This window comes from Dreissena polymorpha, chromosome 4 (assembly GCF_020536995.1).
Source record: "Dreissena polymorpha isolate Duluth1 chromosome 4, UMN_Dpol_1.0, whole genome shotgun sequence".
In the NCBI taxonomy this organism is placed as follows: domain Eukaryota; kingdom Metazoa; phylum Mollusca; class Bivalvia; order Myida; family Dreissenidae; genus Dreissena; species Dreissena polymorpha.
Genome location: NC_068358.1, coordinates 81,818,143 through 81,835,788, shown reverse-complemented (window position 1 = coordinate 81,835,788; position 17,646 = coordinate 81,818,143). Strand labels below are relative to the sequence as shown.

Here is a 17,646-nt window from a genome sequence, read left to right as displayed (position 1 = left end):
AAGAAGGTTACTTGGTTGGGAGAGGGCGGGCTGCAAAGTACGTTAGCTTTAGTAGAATATGTTGGTAAATTTCCAGGTCTAAGTTCTCACGGCAATGCACGACAGAAACGTGAGTTTCTTAGGACTCCATCTTATGTAATGGAAGAGGTCGCGGATTTGCTTAAGTTAAACAAACCCAAACAGGTCTATGACAAACTTAAGAATAAGTATGATGAAGTGACACGCCCAGGTAATATTCAATTAATCCGTAACAAGAAACATGTGAAAAAGGCTGAAGCGCCACATTCAGCAGTTCATACGAAAAATGTTGCTGACCAAATATTACAGTTAGAAAATATGGTGTCGCAAAACAACCCATATGTCAGGACAATTATTCGTACCAATGCAAAGGCTCCATGCATTATCTTATATACGGACGAACAACTGGCAGATTTGCAAAACATTTGTTGTGCAGGCCACTCAATTCTAGGTGTTGATAAAACTTACAATTTATGTGACATGCATATCACGGTTACCTGTTACAAGCAACTTAGTGTCACCCGACAACAGACGGACGTTCATCCAATATTCATAGGTCCAATCTATATTCATGATAATAGTGACTTTGAGTCGTACTGCCACTTCTTTAATACCCTGAAAATGAAATTATGCGGCTCATCTATTAACTCCCTAGTCATTGGCAGTGACGACGAACGCGCTCTTGTAAAAGCAGTTGAAACCGCGTTCCATGAGGCAACCCATGTGCTTTGTACACGACATCTCAGACAAAACGCAAAACAAAAGCTCATTGACGACGCAGTTACCCTAAAACAACGGTCCGACATACTAGATAAAATATTTGGTGATGGGGGCAAGCTTATCTTAAGCTGTGCAGTTTTATTTCATTACAAACAGTTGCAAATATTTAATTTCTTGTTTATACAAATGGGACTATTTCCGGTTATTTTTTTTAATTTCTTGCATAAATATTTGGGAATATTTCGGCCTTTTTTTCAAAATTTGGCTCTTACAAGAGGTGGCCTCCACGTGGCAAGAGCTGGGCAACATATTCATTATGTTGGCAAACTACCTCATGTATATATGAGTATTGTTCTGGGAAGAAAAAGGGGCTTAATGCATGTTCGTAAAATGTCATCTCAGATTAGCCTACGCAGTCCGCACAGGCTAATCAGGGGCGACACTTTCCGCTTTTATGGTATTTTTAGTTTCAAGGAAGTCACTCCTCACCGAAAATCACGTTTGGGCGAAAAGTGTCGTCCCTGATTAGCAGTGCGGACTGCACAGGCTAATCAGTGACGACACTTCACGCACATGCATTAAGCCCACTTTTCTCAGAACGCGCCTCATATATATATATATAGTGCTTTATTTTTAAACTTTAATCAATATTTAACGAAGTCATCATTGATTATATTAAATATAGAGAGAAATTGAGTGCTTGTGCTTTATCTTTAAACTTAAATCAATATTTAACGAAGTCATTATTGACTAAATAAATATGTACAACTTTCCAATCCATTATAAACGGCACTTATAGCTTAGTTTCGTTTATATATAGAGAAACTGAGTGCTTTTCGGTGATTCTGTGCTGTCGCGGGAGTGCTTTTCGGTGGCCACCAAAAATAGTAATGAGCTTTATATTTTAATTTTTTATTTAATGAAGTCATTATTGACTAAATAAATATGTACATCTGTTCAATCCATTAAAATCGGCCCTTATAGTTAACTTTCATGTATATATAGAGAACTTGAGTGCTTTTCGGTGATTCTCTGCTGTCGCGGGAGTGCTTTTCGGTCGGTATATTGCCGATATTTATCCAATTTTGGGCATTAATACCTCATTATAAACACAAGGTAGTATAAATATGCATGAAATATAACCATTTATAACTAATTTAAACCGTTTACACACAATAGGAACGCAAATATTATATATATAGCGAGAAATTGAGTGCTTTTTGGTCTTCACATGAAGTGCTTTTCGGTCGGTATATTGGCGATATTTATCCAATTTTGGGCATTAATACCTCATAATAAACACAAGGTAGTATAAATATGCATAAAATATAACCATTTATAACTAATTTAATCCGTTTACACACAATAGAAACGCAAATATTCATATATATAGCGAGAAATTGAGTGCTTTTCGGTCTTCACATGAAGTGCTTTTCGGTCGGTATATTGGCGATATTTATCCAATTTTGGGCATTAATACCTCATAATAAACACAAGGTAGTATAAATATGCATAAAATATAACCATTTATAACTTATTTAATCCGTTTACACACAATAGAAACGCAAATATTCATATATATAGCGAGAAATTGAGTGCTTTTCGGTCTTCACATGAAGTGCTTTTCGGTCGGTAATTGCCGATATTTACCATTTTGGGCACAATGTAGTATAAACATACAATCATATAACCATTTATTACTAATTAAACTCGTTAACACACACTAAACACGATATTTATCCAATTTTGGGCATTAATACCTCATAATAAACACAAGGTAGTATAAATATGCATGAAATATGACCATTTATAACTAATTTAAACCGTTTACACACAATAGAAACGCAAATATATCATATATATAGCGAGAAATTGAGTGCTTTTCGGTCTTCACATGAAGTGCTTTTCGGTCGGTATATTGCCGATATTTATCCAATTTCGGGCATTAATACCTCGTTATAAACACAAGGTAGTATAAATATGCATGAAATATGACCATTTATAACTAATTTAAACCGTTTACACACAATAGAAACGCAAATATTCATATATATAGCGAGAAATTGAGTGCTTTTCGGTCTTCACATGAAGTGCTTTTCGGTCGGTATATTGCCGATATTTATCCAATTTTGGGCATTAATACCTCATTATAAACACAAGGTAGTATAAATATGCATGAAATATAACCATTTATAACTAATTTAAACCGTTTACACACAATAGGAACGCATATATATATATATATATATATATATAGCGAGAAATTGAGTGCTTTTCGGTCTTCACATGAAGTGCTTTTCGGTCGGTATATTGCCGATATTTATCCAATTTTGGGCATTAATACCTCATAATAAACACAAGGTAGTATAAATATGCATGAAATATAACCATTTATAACTAATTTAATCCGTTTACACACAATAGAAACGCAAATATTCATATATATAGCGAGAAATTGAGTGCTTTTCGGTCTTCACATGAAGTGCTTTTCGGTCGGTAATTGCCGATATTTACCATTTTGGGCACAATGTAGTATAAACATACAATCATATAACCATTTATTACTAATTAAACTCGTTAACACACACTAAAAACGATATATTGCATATATATAGAGAGAAATTGAGTGCTTTTCGGTGCTATTCGGTGCTTTTCGGTTATTGTATGGACCCGTTTTGCCGTACGATAACCCGTTCACATGGCTACAGTCATCACACAAGCATAAATCCACTTTATCCCCTTTTACTTCTCACCAACAATATAAAATGTTGTAAGTGACACGGGTTCTAAACGTTATTCTTCACAGTGGTCAAAATTTTCAACCGTTTCACATCGTATTTCCAGGAATCGTTTTTTTTTCCATAAATATCAACACTGCCATGCATTAGTTGACGTTTATCATTAACTCCAGTCACATTAATATGAACAATAATAACACTTTTTTTAATCGTTCTCTTTCAATATAGCAAATTGCTTTTTCTTTAAACGACCAATCTGGTACAATGTCGGCCACATTTGTTGTCTTTGTATTTAGCGGATCCTACATTTAGTATTTCTAGCGTATTTATAGAATATTCGTAGTTTTCTGCACATTCCCGGATAACGTTCGGATTGACGGATACGTACGCAGGAAGGAGCACGAAGTTCATTAGAGATCTAATACCTTTAAAAAATGTATCAGAACAAATTCTTCTTACTGTCTCCGTAGACACTCGTATATTTTCGGCCTAGACCGTCAAGTGAGGAACTTATTCTCGCATGAATATGCACACAATAATAAAAACTATGCCGTACCCAATGCTTAGGAATTTTACTTCAATAATATTTTTTACGCGTTTTATGACACTGTCATGTTATATAGCGATGTTCTGTATTCACAATGCGGGTTATTGAGAACTTCTTTGCAGGGGCCTATTTGTTTGTATAGGTCCCTCTTCTTTGATAGCGCACGAATGACCGCCAAGTGGTAAATCGGACTTTTCCAAATTCATTCATTCGTGGTTGTTTTGGCAGCCAGCCAAGTCAGCTCATCTAAAAAAAACGTGTTGAATTCTATGGCCTAGGGGCTTTGCCCCAGGCCAAAAACAAATCGTAATAATCCATTTACCATGTTTTCTTTCACCAATAACCGAACTGAACATTTTTATGGACTTAGAGCTAGTAAAACGATTATTAATACCTTGACCAAATCTAAAGTCATATTAGATAACTTTATTACTTTGTTTATAATTTACATCGTGTGCATGCTAATCGTAGTATCGCATTCGATTGTAATGTTAATGTTTAACGCAGACACATATTTTAACATGATCAATATGATTGCCTACTCATTAACTGTTAGAAACGTCCCAAAGGTTAATACCACATTTTTTATCTGTTGCTCGACGATTTTAGTTTTAACGATTCATATCGTAGAACAATTTGAGCACTTTTTGAAAGTACGACATATACTTATCAAAATAGTTTACGATAAGTGCATCCGGTTTATACCAGATTTCCACATTTTGTTAAAGCGGGTAAATAATGCTTACTCAAACCTTGATCCGCCAGTTTGTAACCCAAACGAACGGATTATTTACAAAGGCACACATGGTTTATTAACGGGATATTCCTTAAAGCAGTTCACATTTTATCGACTTTCACGTGCTTTTCATTAATCTCAAAATGCTATGAACACTTTTTGTCAATTAATAACCGATTGTCGATTGTTTATTCTGTATCACAAAAGATATAACTTGTTAATCCTTACAAATAACACTATTTTGTATAACACCATGCAGATAATATCCATACCTTTACAATTTCAGATCTGCTTTGTCAGGTATGCACATCCCATAACGTTTGTTTTAGAAATACAATGCATATTGTTTTACTATGTATACCGATATTTATACCAACTTTTACTCAGTAATCCTCAATGCAATTTTGTTTCATTATGGGTGAAACGGCAGCTCGAAAAACACTTCCTTTTCTTATAATGAGTGAACCACCGGTATTGCATATTGTTTCTCTTAATGCCCAAGGCTTAAGAGACCGCTCAAAACGTGCTAGAGTAAACCAATACCTACTATGTCAAAACACGGACATTTTTACAAGAGACACATTTTTCATCTGATCTACACTGTTCTTTAATTTAAGATTTTTCAGACTGGGACATGTATCACTCATACGGTGAACGAAAAAGTAAAGGGGTCTCAATTTTAATTAAAAAACAATAACAATTCGAAATCCTTGAAATTAATAGTGATACGAATGACAGATATGTTTCAATGAGCATCGATATTAAAACTAATATATATATACATTATTAAACATATACAGTACGCACCTAACGAAAAGAAATCGCGAAATGTTTTTTGTGATACATTATCAGAATTATTAATACAAAAAGCACATTGAGTAAAGGTGATAGGTGGAGACTTTAACGAAATAAATGACCAAATAGACAGGAAAACTATATCAAAAAGTAAAATAACACTTAACACGCATTTAAAAAATCTAATTAAAAATAATAAATTAATTGACATATGGCGAGTAATAAATCCTTCAAAGCTGCATTTCACATGGAGAAGAAAAAACAAAACCGAAATGAGTCGCATCGATTTATGGCTTATAGATTCGAATAGTGTACCTTTAGTATACTCCACCGATATTAGACCAGCAATAATCTAGACAACGGATCACATGGCTATTTCTATTAAACTTAAATTGCCTGGCAGTAGAGGGCCTGGATTCTGGAAACTAAACAATTCATTACCATCAGATACTGGCTACATTGTATTGATAAACAAAATAATTGACGATTGCGCGAATTTAAACATATTTAATAGTTCCATTAGTTGGAAAATTTGCAAACATGAAGTAAAACTAGCTTCAATTCATTATTCTAAATCAAAAGCGCGCGAACGCCATGAAAAATTAGTGTTCCTCGAGAAACAACTCAAAATCCTTCTAATTCAAAACTCGAATTCCCAACATGATAATTCGACAATAGTTGAACTTTAAAACGAAATTAAACAAATATACGACCTTAAAGCGACTGGAGCACGTATACGATCTAGACTGCAATTTATAGAAGAAGGCGAGCGTAATACAAAATATTTTCTAGGTAAAGAAAAATCGCGTCCAAACAAAAAACTTATTACATCCCTGCGAACTGAAAGCAAAACAATATATAACTTGAATGACATTTAAAATACGAAGTTGAATTCTATGAAACACTTTATCAATCCTGCGCTGCCGATAGTCAGGAAATAGAATCGTATTTAAACAACTCGTCCTTCGCAAACGCCTTATCGGACAATGACGCTAACCTATGCGAAGGAAATATATCTTTAAATGAACGGACCGATGCACTTAACTCAATGAAGCTAAATAAAAGTCCAGGCTTAGACGGACTAACTGTTGAATTTTACAAAACATTTTGGGAAAAAATATCACCACTTCTTTTTAACTGCATATTTGAAAGCTGTGCGCGCGGCGAATTATCAAGATCACAAAAACAATGCATTTTCTCACTACTTTACAAAAAAGGTGCACCAGAAAACCTGGAAAACTGGCGCCCTATATCGTTACTGAACACCGATTATAAACTAATAGCAAAAGTACTAGCACAACGTCTACAAAAAGTATTACCAAACATTATCAGTTTGGATCAACAAGGTTTTATTAAAAATAGATTTATTGGATGCAACATACGTCAGATCCAAGATATAATCGACTATGCTGATACTTTTGACATAGATGGCGCAATCCTATTTCTAGACTTCAAAAAAGCCTTTGACACCGTAGAATGGAATCTTATGGTAGAGACATTAAGAAAATTTGGTTTCAAACACAAGGTTGTCCACTTTCATCCCTATTATTCATCATTGTAGCTGAGGTTCTCAGCACATAACATAAGATCAAGTGACGATGTCCAAGGCATACACATTACACAGGAACATAAACAAATAAAATTAACACAACTAGCCGACGACACAACTATATTCCTAAAAAATGTTCATGAAATTCCAAAAGTACTTAAAATAGTCGACACATGTGGAAATATGTCAGGTTTAAAACTTAACAAAAATAAAACAGAGGGCATATTAATCGGTAAATCTAAATGCAACTCAATCACTAACACACATGATGTAACATTCAAACCGACTGTTAAGGCTCTCGGAACTGTTTTTGGAACAAACCGTGACGAATGCGAAGTCCTCAACTGAGAAAATAAAATATCTGGTTGTCAAACCTTAATAAGTGAATTTAACAAACGAAACTTAACTATCTTTGGAAAAGTAACGGTTATCAAATCTTTATTGTTACCAAAGTTAGCATATTTAGTACAAAACATATGCATCTCTAAAAAAGGCTAAACGAAATCAACTCAATGCTGTTTAGGTTTTTATGGAATAACAAACCTGAAAAGATAAAGCGATCAATATTGATTTGCAACAAGCAAGAAGGCGGTATAGAAATGCCTAATTTTGAAACTTACTCCAAATGTTTAACAATTAAGTGGATTAAACTTTTATGTCATAACGATGAGGCCAATTGGAAAGTAATTCCAAAATTATTTTTAAACCAATTCGGAAATGACCTTTTAATCTTTAAAATGAATTTAGATTCGTTTAAATCATTACCGAGTGTCAATAAAACAATTCCACCTTTTTACACAGATCTTATTAAGAACTACATTGAACTAAACAATATTAAACCCAAATCGAAACCCAAAACCTTTCATGATATAAGATCTGAAATGCTGTGGGGTAACAGATTCATTAAATACAAAGGAAAATGTTTACTATTCGTTAACTGGATCGAATCCGGGATATTATACATAAACGACATTATAACAAACAATGGAAATATCTCAGAAACTGTTATCTTACAAAAACTTAAATCAAAACGAAACTGGTTAGCAGAAACGAACATCATAAAATTAGCTATACCTACACCATGGAAGGAAACACTCAAATCAGATGAATCGATTAACTCAAACGTAAACATTAAAACTACATACCCTTACGGCAAAAACCTTGACTTGAAGACTCTTAGCAACAAAGACATAAGGTCTGTACTTATAACAAAACACTTCATCTCACCTTACCTGCACAAGTTTTGGGAAACAAGGTTAAACCAAAAAATGAACTGGCACTCACTATATTTTACTATACACAAACTAATTGTGAATACGAAAGTTCGACAACTGAAATACAAAATTTTAAACCGAATAATCCCCACGAATGAAAATCTTTTTAAATGGCACATATATAACTCTCCGTTGCCAGGAAGTAGAAACATTCGAACACTTTTCCTTAGAATGCCCGTTTACCGCCCAATTCTGGACGTATATTAATCACATATTTAAGGGTATAGGACTAAACAAACCTATGAATACTATACACAACATAACTATAGGTTACAAAACACAATACGCAGCATATAATGATATAAATATAATTTTAAGTGAAATATGTTTCATAATCTACAAAGCGTATATGAAAAGTGAAAGACGAACACGTCAAGTTAATATGTCCAGCATCCTCCTAGACGGTCTACTAATATTGGAAATACATTACAAAAAAGTGATACCAAGTACCAGTTATTATCTAAGTTCATAGCCCTTCTAAAAGAACTGATGAATAATTAACGCATAATGCCTCATTAACCTATAGTGCTTATTTATATATATATATATATTTTAAATCCCAAAACAGAAACTCCGCCCTAACCGAAAGACACTATTCTTTTTCGCTTTTGCTTTGAATGCTGCCGTATTTCGGTTATAGGATGTTTTGTCTAAATCTTTTAAATTGTAACATTGTATACATCGCTATTCCCTATGCTACCACATAGGGCGTACGCAATGATGTAATGGTTTGATGTAACTTTACATTTTGACATATTTCTTACTTCTATATTCATCATTATTGCTTTACCATAGTGTTTTTTTTCTTGTACTTTTCACATACTTTCTGTTGCTTGTCTGTGTTTTTTGTTGCATTATTCCAAGACAATATGCGTTATAATGTGAAGCCACTTTAATACGATTATTTGTATTGCTTTGCTATGTCAACGTGATATTTAACCTTAAATACATAATCACTCTTCTCTGTTAATGTACTAATTTTAAAAAGCATGATGTAAACCAACTGAAATTGATCTTGCAAAGAAAGTAATGTTTGTGTATGTAATGTGTATGAATATGTTCTTGTTTATTGTAAACCTTGTAAATAAAAGTGTAAAAAAAAAAAAGAAAAAAAAATTACATTCAGTGCCAAAAATATTTTTCCCAAACAAACCACCATGGAAATCGAACGAACGACATCAATAATACTCGATTTCGAAAGTGTGATTTTTGTAACATTCATGATTTTATTACTACGCACCTTCTTTAAGTTTCTCCGGTGACTAGTTTTTAATTAATTAATTAATATTTAAATGAGGGTTTATAAAAAAGAGACATATGTTGCCGTTTATTCGTGTTATATTGTCTCACTGTACAAGTCTTTAAATACAATATGTCGTTTAGTTGTCAGACAAAAGAATTACATGGACAGATGCAGACACGAAAAAACAAAACTAATAAAACAATGAGATGTTTGTAAAATGTGTCTCAAGAGGTGTTATCTGACAGCGGTGCACGTTTACCCGTAAAATGTGTCTCAAGAGGTGTTATCTGAGAGCGGTGCACGTTTACCCGAATGAAGCTATCGACATTGGCTGCAAATTGCGATTAAGGCGCACATAGCCAGACATTAAGTCAAATAGCAACGGCAACAGTTGAATGGAATGCGCTTCAAGTGCACATCAGCGGAAAATGGCTCTCGAACGAAGTCCGAAATGCGTCAAACGCATATATCTAATAATCCAGTATGGTGCGCTACCCTCGAAAATATTGATATTCAATCATGCATTCCTGTTATTTAGTCTGTTTCTATACTAAATTGTTTAATCTTGGTTTGATGTTCATGTTATTGGCATTTATCTCCAAATGTTCGCACCAAAACTGATGTTTGCCGCGAAAAAATTGAATTTGATTTAGATATTGTGATTTAGAAAAAATACGTTTTCGGTTGTAAACTTATAAAGGCAAACATACTACGAGCTACTCAGAGTACTAGTAATTTTCTTGTGGGTTGTTGACATCTTGACGGATACCCGCTGCGTTATCCACACATAGAATGAACGTGGGATTGCTGATCGCCGCGCACGTATTGTGTGTCGTGAACATAGCCCAAGGACACGGATACATGATCGACCCACCGGCAAGGGCCAGCGCATGGAGGGAGTTTCCGGGTCTCCCTAGAAACTACGACGACAACGCCATACGATGTGGCGGGACCAGGGTACAACATGTTGTATTCGTTTAGTAATTTTATTTTTTATGTTTGTATTCATGCAATACTAATTTAACGTTAAATTTTATAATTGATAAATTCGTATACTGTTACTTTTTATTCAATGCGCTTTAACTGATTTTATGGCGTCTGAAAATATACTAATTCTTAAAACGCGAGTATATGTATTGCAATTTACAATAATTTGTTTCATTTAATGTAGTTCGAGAAATTTAAGTGTCTAGAAATAATGTGAATTAAGAAATCGTAACACTGTTTAAGGAAAACCATAACCCACGTTGCCTTTTAAGTTATTTATTTTAGTAGTGATTCGTATTTCTTTGGAATTTCAGTTTTACAAAAAATTCAATGTTTGGTAGCGGACTTTAATGCATCCCCTAATATTTACAGCTGTTTCGTTTAACCTGAAAGTATTTTTTTTTCTGGTATTATACAACTTAAGGATATAAAGAATATTTAACAGCCCATGTTTTTACAATACGCTTCAACAAGCAATACAATCTCCGTTTAGACAGATCGAATATAGGACATGAAACAAAATGTCAATAAAAAGAAGGAATATAAAGCAAAAACACATAATCTATTTTAGGGTCTCTTGACGATACCCTTAGTTAAAATAACAAAATAATAAGGTTTAATAGAATAAATTAATTATTGTATCGCCAAACAATCCACTCTCTCAGAAAACAAGTCGTCAAAGAGGTTTTAAACAACATTATATAGATAATGCCGGCGAAAAATGTTGACATCATGTTTCGATATGTCAATATTTACTATTCCCCGCAACAAGGCTTTGCTATTTACTAAGTATTTTCATATATCAAATATAAATGCTGTAATTTAAATACAAAAAGGTATACGTGCAGACACACAACTCCTCATAGGCAATATTTACTCTACCTTCACTTGCATAGGAGATATTTTATTATCTAATATTTATGAACCCTGAAAGCAATATTGAAAATAATCAAGTTTTCATTCAGTATTTTATATATCTGATTAATTAAGTTTAAACCTATTATTATTTTAGTTCGATTTTATCGGCTAATTGAAATTCTATTGAGTCCGATTTCTGTGTAGAACCAATACTTGGTTTACCCGTATTTTTTTGTATTTTTTTTTTGAGAATGTAGGTTAAACAGTTTAATTTGCAATAATTACATGCCCCATACTCTGAACGGTGCACGTAAGCGATGCGTAATGTTTACAATATACGCGAACTTCGACGAATGCGCGGTACAAGTCCTTCGAATATAAAAGTCGTTTCCTCTTCAAAAACACTCTATAACACTCTATAAGTGCGAATCGCATTTTCACAACGACAGTAGCAGAAGTTAGCATAAATATATATAATCAACACAGGATTGATATACGCAAATTACACGGCAAGTTTTACATCGCATAATTTGATGCACCAGGGCGCTGTGGAAAAGCACGTAGTTTGAGCATGTAACTATCCGAACTCGTAATAAAATTACATTTATGCAATTTTCTTTAAAAAAAAATGTAATTTCATATACGGTTAATACATTTTTATAGCAATATAGAAAATCACGAGTAAAAATAAAAAATCACTACACGAATATTTAAATTGACATTCTAAAGATGTGTTATGGAGGCAGTGATCAGTCGGATCTCTGAGCGAGTTCGGCCAATTCAGATGTTCATCAATGGTGTTGTGTTGCTTTATCGATGGCGTTGGCTTTAGAGTTCGTATTCAATGATAAATGCGGGAACACCTGACACTTTTCCTTCACACACCACATTTCCTTTTTGACCATTCGTATACGTACGTTCACCTAGTCTGTTTGTTTGAAACAATTTTTGCGGTAATCTATTTTTTTTTAAAGCTTACAATGTCGGTCACGTTCGTCAAACATCAGCCAGTCTCGAGCAAGTGTTTTTGTTTTAATTACTAAATTCTTTACACCGACTGCGATCTCCGTGATAGTTCATTCTTATGCATATCATGTTTATTTGAAAATCCGTGTTCGATAAAAACCCTTAACAAGAAAAAGCATCAATCTTACCGAGCTCTCAATCTCCGTATGGATACGAACGTGTGGTCGTGGAACTTCTGATGTTCTGCAGGTTTGAAAGACGCAGCTCAGCGCGCCGTGTGGGTATTCAACACGCTTAATCAATTAATTTGCAATCAAAAATCCCCTTGAACAAATCTAATAGTCTAAGTATACTCCAAATGATGAATAGGCAAGGCGGACATGTCTCGATATCAGAAAATTTAAAAAATGAATCATAATTCATTTCATCCTTGTTGAACTTCGAATGATTATACCCCAACGATGATTAAATAATGTAACTATACTATTGCAGGACCCAAACAGCCACTTCGTCAATCAAATACATAATACAATTGTCGATACTTTTGTATCTGAAATACATGCGCGATTGTTTGACGACCTTTAGCAAAATATATGACGCCCATTTTTTTTTTAATACGCTTTTAATTGAAATGCTGTCATTTCGTGACCAGCGTTTATAATTGGTTGCCTTTTAAGACTCTCGTTTATTATAAAACTATACAAACAAATGATAAAAATACGCGTATTTCGAATTATTCATATCACTTCTAATGTGTCAAATATTTTTTTTAGAAAATAAAGGTTTGTCGAACATGCAAGTCTATAAACACAACCCGTCTTTGTCAAGGGCGTTCACCGCGAATGTATATGCAATACAGTTAGATAAAAACAGTTACTGGCCTTTATATTTAATAAAAGATAAATTGGCAGAGCAAAAAAGAACACGCATTGCATTCACTTCAGCATATTCACTCACAGCTCATCGTGATTTATATTATTAGACATTCATACACGGATCAGGAGACTCCTCAACACGAGAATTGAAATGAATCGCCTTCACTTTTATTTGAACTTTTCCAGTGTATAATTTCTATTTCAGTTAAACTTAAATTTTTGTTAAAACTACTTTATCGTTTTGTTATTTCGTTTAAAGTTATAGGAAAATATAGCTAAAACATAATGATAATTTAATGTTGTACAACATTTAACCCTTTAATACTGGAAATCTTTTTAGCCGAATTCTTAGTCGGGCGTTAAACTAAAAAAAAAAACAGAACGACGCAGAAAATGTGTTCATTTCGGCACAGTGCCGATTATTGAATATATCGAGCCAAAATGAAAAAAATATTGGTTTTGATCCTATAACACACTAGATATTTCGATGGCATAATATAAGGTGATACATGGTCTTTATGACAACAACTCCGACTAATTCATGTATATGCAGTTAATATCATCGTTCAATGATCATTACGGAAAATCACGTGCGCTTAACTAACCGGAAGTGTGTTGCAGATACCGGCGGACGGTCACGGGCGCTGCGGTGTGTGCGGGGACCCGTTGGGCATGCCGCAAGACAATGAGGCGGGAGGAAGGTTTGCCACGGGATTAATCGTCCGCCATTACAAGGTCACGTGAAGGGCTTGTATTCACAAAGCTACGTAGGGAAATCCTAACTGAAGTTGTAGGTTCGATACAATTTCAGATCATGTTATAAACAAAGGCTTAGGTATAAAACATCCACTGCTACCTTCTTAAATGATAAAATTGTACTCATTTATATCAAATTTTATTTTGTTTAAAAAACATTTATCAGTTAAAAGATATCAAAACGAAAACAAAAACAAAACAAAAAACAAAGACATTTAATGTTAAATTCAAATAATAGTAATTGTTATTTACAGATGGGTCAAATAGTTACGATGAAGGTGATAATAACTGCCAACCATTTGGGTTGGCTCGAGTTCAAGATCTGCCCCAACAATGACGTCAGAAAGCCTGCAACACTCGAGTGCCTCGACAAACACGTGCTTCAACGAGCAGACGGTTTAGGCTCAAGGTAAATTGATGCATAGTTTTTGTAAAATATAGAGTTTGCCACGTTTCAATTGGTTGTTTTAAATTTACTTTACATCTCCTTCCTGGCTGTTTTCACTTGTTAAAACAGCAATATTGCCAATGAACTGTAAATAAATAAAGTGATCTCGATTTTGTTCTTCCTTTATTGCTTTAGGGACTGAAATGATTAGAAGTCTATACTCAAGCAATAAACATGGCAGTTCATAAAATCTTTCAACAAGAGTCCTTAAGAAATATAAGGTCGAAAAATCACGTTTTTATCTAACGCTGTCGGTGACATACGCTCAGGCAATTCTGATTTCGTGTATAGCAAGATTTTCAGAAAAGCACAATCTTCAAGGAGCGAAGTTGGTGCGACAAAACGTACTTTATAGAAACATTTGATAGGACTGGAATAGAAAAATTATTACGTATTTATTAGGCGAGAAATTGTTACCAACAAAGTTTTTCAATGAACGTTCAACACTATTTTATGTTCAAATCATGCGATTCAATAAATGGCGGTTAAATTAACATAATGATAAAATTAATTTTGCAGAAGTGTTAATTGTTCTTCATACCATAGTATATACTTATAACAGTCAATATTGTTGTTCCTACCTTTTCTGTTGTACAAACACGTATTTAAACTAATTGGACTACTGTAAAAGTCGTAATTTGTAAAATACAACACTTTCATTTCAATAAGATACCGCTGGTTTTATAACTGAACATATAAGTTGGCTAAAGATCATTTATATGTTAACGGGATCAGCTACTTATCTATAAAAATAAACATACTTATATTCTTTTACGTAGGATTAATATCACCCCCATGCACACAGGGGAGTACAAAGCCGACTACAGGCTGCCAGACGGAATGGTTTGTTCTCAGTGTGTCGTACAGTGGCGCTACCATACAGGTAAGTCCACAACCCTGATAACTCAGTAAGTCATACAGTGAGTTACCACACATGTTAGTCCTCAACCCTGATGTCTCAGTTAGTCATACAGTGAGTTAACCACACATGTTAGTCCTCAACCCTGATGTCTCAGTTAGTCATACAGTGAGTTAACCACACATGTTAGTCCTCAACCCTGATGTCTCAGTTAGTCATACAGGAGTTTATCACACATGTTAGTCCTCAACCCTGATGTCTCAGTTAGTCATACAGTGAGTTTACCACACATGTTAGTCCTCAACCCTGATGTCTCAGTTAGTCATACAGGAGTTTACCACACATGTTAGTCCTCAACCCTGATGTCTCAGTTAGTCATACAGTGAGTTTACCACACATGTTAGTCCTCAACCCTGATGTCTAAGTTAGTCATACAGGAGTTTACCACACATGTTAGTCCACAACCCTGATAACTCAGTAAGTCATACAGTGAGTTACCACACATGTTAGTCCTAAACCCTGCTACATCAGTGAGTCTTTTAGTGAGTCTGCCATATAGGTAGTGTTTCGTGTAGTATTTCTGTCACACATGTAAGTCCTTCAACCTGCTATATCAGTGCGTTATATAGTGGGGCTAACGCACAGGTAAGTCCTAAACCCTGATATATAAGTGCGTCATACAGTTGGGCTACAACAAAGTTGGTCTTCCACCCTGATTAATTAGTGCCTTATTCATTATGGTTTACCACTAATGTAAGTTCTTAACCCTACTATATTAGTGAGTCGTTGAGATGTGCTACCACACATGTTAGCCCTATACACTGTTATATGGGTGTGTCGTACAAATGCGCTACTGGTTTAGTACAATATCACGTAGTAGAGCGCCTTATATTGACTTATCGCACAGATTATTAACACAGTTAAACATAGAGGGTAATTAGACTGAACGAACATGCTCTGTGATTCGGATATAATAAATAAAAGATCTCTTACAATAATAGTTCAATGAATATGATTGTGTAAGAGAAGCTCGTTGAAAAAATAAATGTTTTTTAGCACTTGAATATCGCGTAGTGGAAATTAAGTGCAACACTTTCGTAATTTTCGAGGTGTTCCTTCTTCAGGCAACAGCTGGGGTGTTGACCCGAACGGCAAAGCGTGTATAGGATGCGGAGAACAGGAAGAGTTTTACGGCTGTGCTGACGTCAGCATCAATAGCGATGGGCTTCCGGTGGCACGTACAGAGACGCCCCAGCCCAACCCCCCTCAGACCACGTACATCACCAAGGTCGTCTGCAAGGCCATCAACCTGTGGGCTGGCAATGAATACCTGGACAGGTAAAACAGAACATACGTAAATATGTTTTCACGCGATCAGTATGATAATATTCTATTATGACAGCGGATATATATCGCCCACATGTTTTTGAATACCACATGTTCTCGCTGACAAAAAAACACAAAACTGTAAACGATTATGGAACAAATAATTCCCTCGAATTAAAATTCAATCTTTAAACACATGTGTGTGCATACATTTATCAAATTTGCGTTAGATAATTTCCTTTTCGAAGGAGAATGAAACCACATTTACCGGTAGATCTGTTTGTACCTCGATTGCCAGATGGTGCTCTGACTCATGCGCGCGTGGAAACTGTGCACCAGATGCATGCAAGTGCTCTGAGGTTCAGCAGGTTATAACGTTCACCACGACCCAGCCACCAAGCGCCGGAAGGAAATAACTTTAACAAGTGGTGTCAAGATACGTGCGACAGGGGCCACTGTTCGGTCGATTACTGTATCTGCCACTTCAAGTGAACGGAAACCTTTTGGGAGACGCTGGGAAACTAAGTTTGATTGTGTATTTGTTTTGAATGTTGATGATGTTCATACGAAACTGTTGTTTTGTGTACGTGTTTAGGTTTATGAAGTATTTTAAGTAACATCGACCTCTTTATCAAATATATTCGTACTTTGTCTTTTTTACCATATGCTTTAAGCCACGAACATCAGTTTCTCTCTATGCCTTGAACAGTAGTGTATGATATCTTCAAATACGGTTTTATGAACGTAGGATAGTGTCTACTTTCAAAATTTACACAATATCGAAACCAGTTAACTGCGTTTTTATTTAAGTTTGACAATGCCATGTTTATATTTATTTCGATTGCAAAATTAAATTGTTAGGAGCAAAATTCATTCAAATCGTAATATCTGATTTATACGCTTATATTTTCACATTTAAATTGCTTATAAATAAAATTATCACAATCTAAA

At 34.6% G+C, this 17,646-nt stretch overlaps 1 protein-coding gene across 1 annotated transcript; it reads left to right on the top strand.

Moving 5' to 3' along the window:
• The first annotated feature begins 10,107 nt into the window (after window positions 1–10,107).
• On the top strand, window positions 10,108–17,646 carry LOC127879298 (uncharacterized). The gene is made up of 6 exons (XM_052426076.1): window positions 10,108–10,577; window positions 13,928–14,041; window positions 14,317–14,471; window positions 15,290–15,393; window positions 16,494–16,707; window positions 16,994–17,646. Exons 1-6 carry the CDS (start codon window positions 10,413–10,415, stop codon window positions 17,109–17,111), a joined length of 870 nt encoding a protein of 289 aa, XP_052282036.1. The 5' UTR covers window positions 10,108–10,412; the 3' UTR covers window positions 17,112–17,646.